General features: G+C 46.8%; 1 protein-coding gene across 1 annotated transcript; it reads left to right on the plus strand.

The window, feature by feature from the left end:
• The first annotated feature begins 1,835 nt into the window (after positions 1–1,835).
• TAL2 (T-cell acute lymphocytic leukemia 2) lies at positions 1,836–2,473 on the plus strand. Its single transcript, XM_011966364.1, has one exon. The coding sequence runs from the start codon at positions 1,870–1,872 to the stop codon at positions 2,194–2,196; it is 327 nt and encodes a 108-aa protein (XP_011821754.1). The 5' UTR covers positions 1,836–1,869; the 3' UTR covers positions 2,197–2,473.
• Positions 2,474–2,944: the final 471 nt, after the last annotated feature.

Here is a 2,944-nt window from a genome sequence, read left to right on the forward strand (position 1 = left end):
CAGACATGCGCCACCACGCCCTGCTAATTTTTTGTATTTTTAGTAGAAATGGAATTTCACCGTGTTGGCCAGGCTGGTCTTGAACTCCTGACCTCAGGTGATCTGGCCCCCTTGGCCTGCCAATGCTCTGGGATTTCAGGTGTGAGCTACTGAGCCCCGCCAATCATTAAATATTTATTGAGCTTTTACTATGCACCAGACACTGAGCTAAGGTACTTTATGTGTATCATTTTATGTGTCCTCCCAATGATGCAGTACTCCTGAACTGCTCTTTACTTATGAGGCATTTGAAACACAGAGAGGTTAAGTAGATTGCTCAAGGTCACACAGCTAGGGGGAGTAGAACCAACAGCCAAACCAGGGTTCTGGCCTTGGAGCGAGCCTGTGCTCTTGACCACCATGCACATGGTTCCACCGATGGCTGAGTTATGTGAAGACTCCTGTAGAGTCAGGGCTTGGTGGTAGGAGAAGATCTGGCCTGCTCTTTAAAGAAATAGGTAAGTAGAGAGTGGGGAGGAAATTCAAGGAACAGAAAATGACACCGTGCAAAAGGGTAGAGTTGGGAATATTCATGAGTCTTTGGAGGAACCAGAAAGGGCCCAGTGCCCAGGGGAGCTGAGCGTGGAGCAGGCAGCAGACCAATAGCAGTAAGCCAAGAACATCAGACTGCCTGGGGCTGCACCTTGGCTTGTTTGCCAGTGCCTCCCAAGTGTTCCTATTAGCACATGTTAATCCAAGCCACCTGAAAAAAGGGGCCCGTGCCTCTAGGAGTGAAAAATGGCTGCATAATGCTTGGCAGTATATAATGATAAACCACTCTCCTAGACTCGGAAAGGTCATCCAATGCAGCCCCGAAGAGGCCCAAGTATCTTCTACAGAATACACGCTAAATAACCACTCCCACCTGCCCCTTGTCTTTTCATTTTTGTGAGACTAAACACCCCCACTTCTGTTCTTCATACAACAGGGTTTCAAGACCCTTCATCACTCTGTTCCTGCTCCTCTAAATATAGTCCAGTCTGGATATTTTAGTTCTTACAGAGAGGGGCTGAATCCTCCCAATGAGGTCCGCCAGCTAATAAGAGAGCTGTATTGTCTTCTCTATTCCAAATTATGAAACCTAGAATCATTTTCTTTTTTTACTTCATTCTGAGAACACACTGTTGGTTCATACTCAACTCTCTGTTGGTGGCCCGGCGTGGTGACTCACGCTTGCAATCCCAGCACTTTGGGAGGCTGAGGCAGGTGGATCACCTGAGATCAGGAGTTTAAGACCAGCCTGGCCAACATGGTGAAACCCCGTCTCTACTAAAAATATAAAAACTAGCCAGGCATGGTGGCAGGTGCCTATAGTCCCAGCTACTCTGGAGGCTGAGGCAGGAGAATCGCTCAAACCCGGGAGCTGGAGGTTGCAGTGAGCTGAGATCGTGCCACTGCACTCCAGCCTGGGTGACAGAGTGAGATTCCATCTCAAAAAACAAAAAAAAAAAGAAAACGAACTTTCTATTGGCCAAACATATATTGTATTCACACATAAACTCAATCGATATTGTACCTGATTCTGAACAATCAGGAAGAGTTGGTTATGAAGGAAGAAATAGGAATATTGGGACAAAGCAATCTTTCAACTGGAGGCTTCAAAACAGCCAGGGAGAAAAAACTGAAGGGTGGTGTTCTCACCTTCCCCTGTCATCTACTACATTTTTTTCTCTTGTCAAAAAACCTGAAAATGAGGAAATGAATCACCTAAGCTCTGAGTCAAGAAAATCTAACATCTCAGGTTCTTGGCAGGACATGTGATAACAATCAGGCCTCTTATAAGATACTGGCCCTGAGGGCCCTTTCTCTTTCCATCTCAGGAACTCAAACATGACCAGGAAGATCTTCACAAATACCAGGGAGCGGTGGAGGCAGCAGAATGTCAACAGCGCCTTTGCCAAGCTGAGGAAGCTCATCCCCACTCACCCTCCAGACAAAAAGCTGAGCAAAAATGAAACGCTTCGCCTAGCAATGAGGTATATCAACTTCTTGGTCAAGGTCTTGGGGGAGCAAAGCCTGCAACAGACGGGAGTGCCTGCTCAGGGGAACATTCTGGGGCTCTTCCCTCAAGGACCCCACCTGCCAGGTCTGGAGGACAGGACTCCGCTTGAGAACTACCAGGTTCCTTCACCTGGCCCAAGCCACCACATTCCTTAGTGTGGCTCTTGGCTGTCATCTCCCAGGGCAGCACTTGCTCAGAAGTCACTGCCTGTGGACAGACTTTTGCATGTTCCAGAGCTGACTTGATGATAACTTGTGAAGCATGAATTTTAGCTTCCTGGGAGGTGGCTCAGGCACAGCTGCAGGGAGCTGAAAAGAGCCATGAGGAATGTCACTTGTGGGCTGTCACCCCCCAAGATGTCAGGTAGAGCCGCCTACCTCTGCCTATTTTAAATCCAGGTTCTGAATAAGACTTTTGGAGAAAAAATTCTAAGTTAAAAAAAAAAAAAGGTTGAAAATCACTGTTTACTCAACGTCTTCAGTTATAAGAAAGAAGTTTTCTCATAATGGATCTCAGATGAATAAGTAGAATATGCTTCCTTCAGAACATATTTTACAGTTTGTTTTGAAAAATGAGATTTGATCAAGGGTGAACAAAATAAATTTAAGATTGATGGGCTGGGCACAGTGGCTCACGCCTGTAATTCCAGCACTTTGGGAGGCTGAGATGGGCAGATCACCTGAGGTCAGGAGTTCGAGACCAGCCTGGCCAACATGGTGAAACCCCATTTCTACTAAAAATACAAAAATGAGCCAGGTGTGGTAGTGCTCACCTGTAATCCCAGCTACTTAGGAGGCTGAGGCACGAGAATCGCTTGAACCCAGGAGGGGGAGGTTGCAGTGAGCCAAGATTATACCACTGCACTCCAGCCTGGGCAACAGAGTGAGACTCAGTCTCAAAAAA

Source organism: Mandrillus leucophaeus, unplaced genomic scaffold, assembly GCF_000951045.1.
Source record: "Mandrillus leucophaeus isolate KB7577 unplaced genomic scaffold, Mleu.le_1.0 Scaffold76, whole genome shotgun sequence".
Taxonomy (NCBI): domain Eukaryota; kingdom Metazoa; phylum Chordata; class Mammalia; order Primates; family Cercopithecidae; genus Mandrillus; species Mandrillus leucophaeus.

What these genes read in the sequence shown, in the direction of transcription:
- TAL2 (XM_011966364.1), top strand. Translation starts at nt 1,870, where the DNA reads ATGACCAGGAAGATCTTCACAAATACCAGGGAGCGGTGGAGGCAGCAG.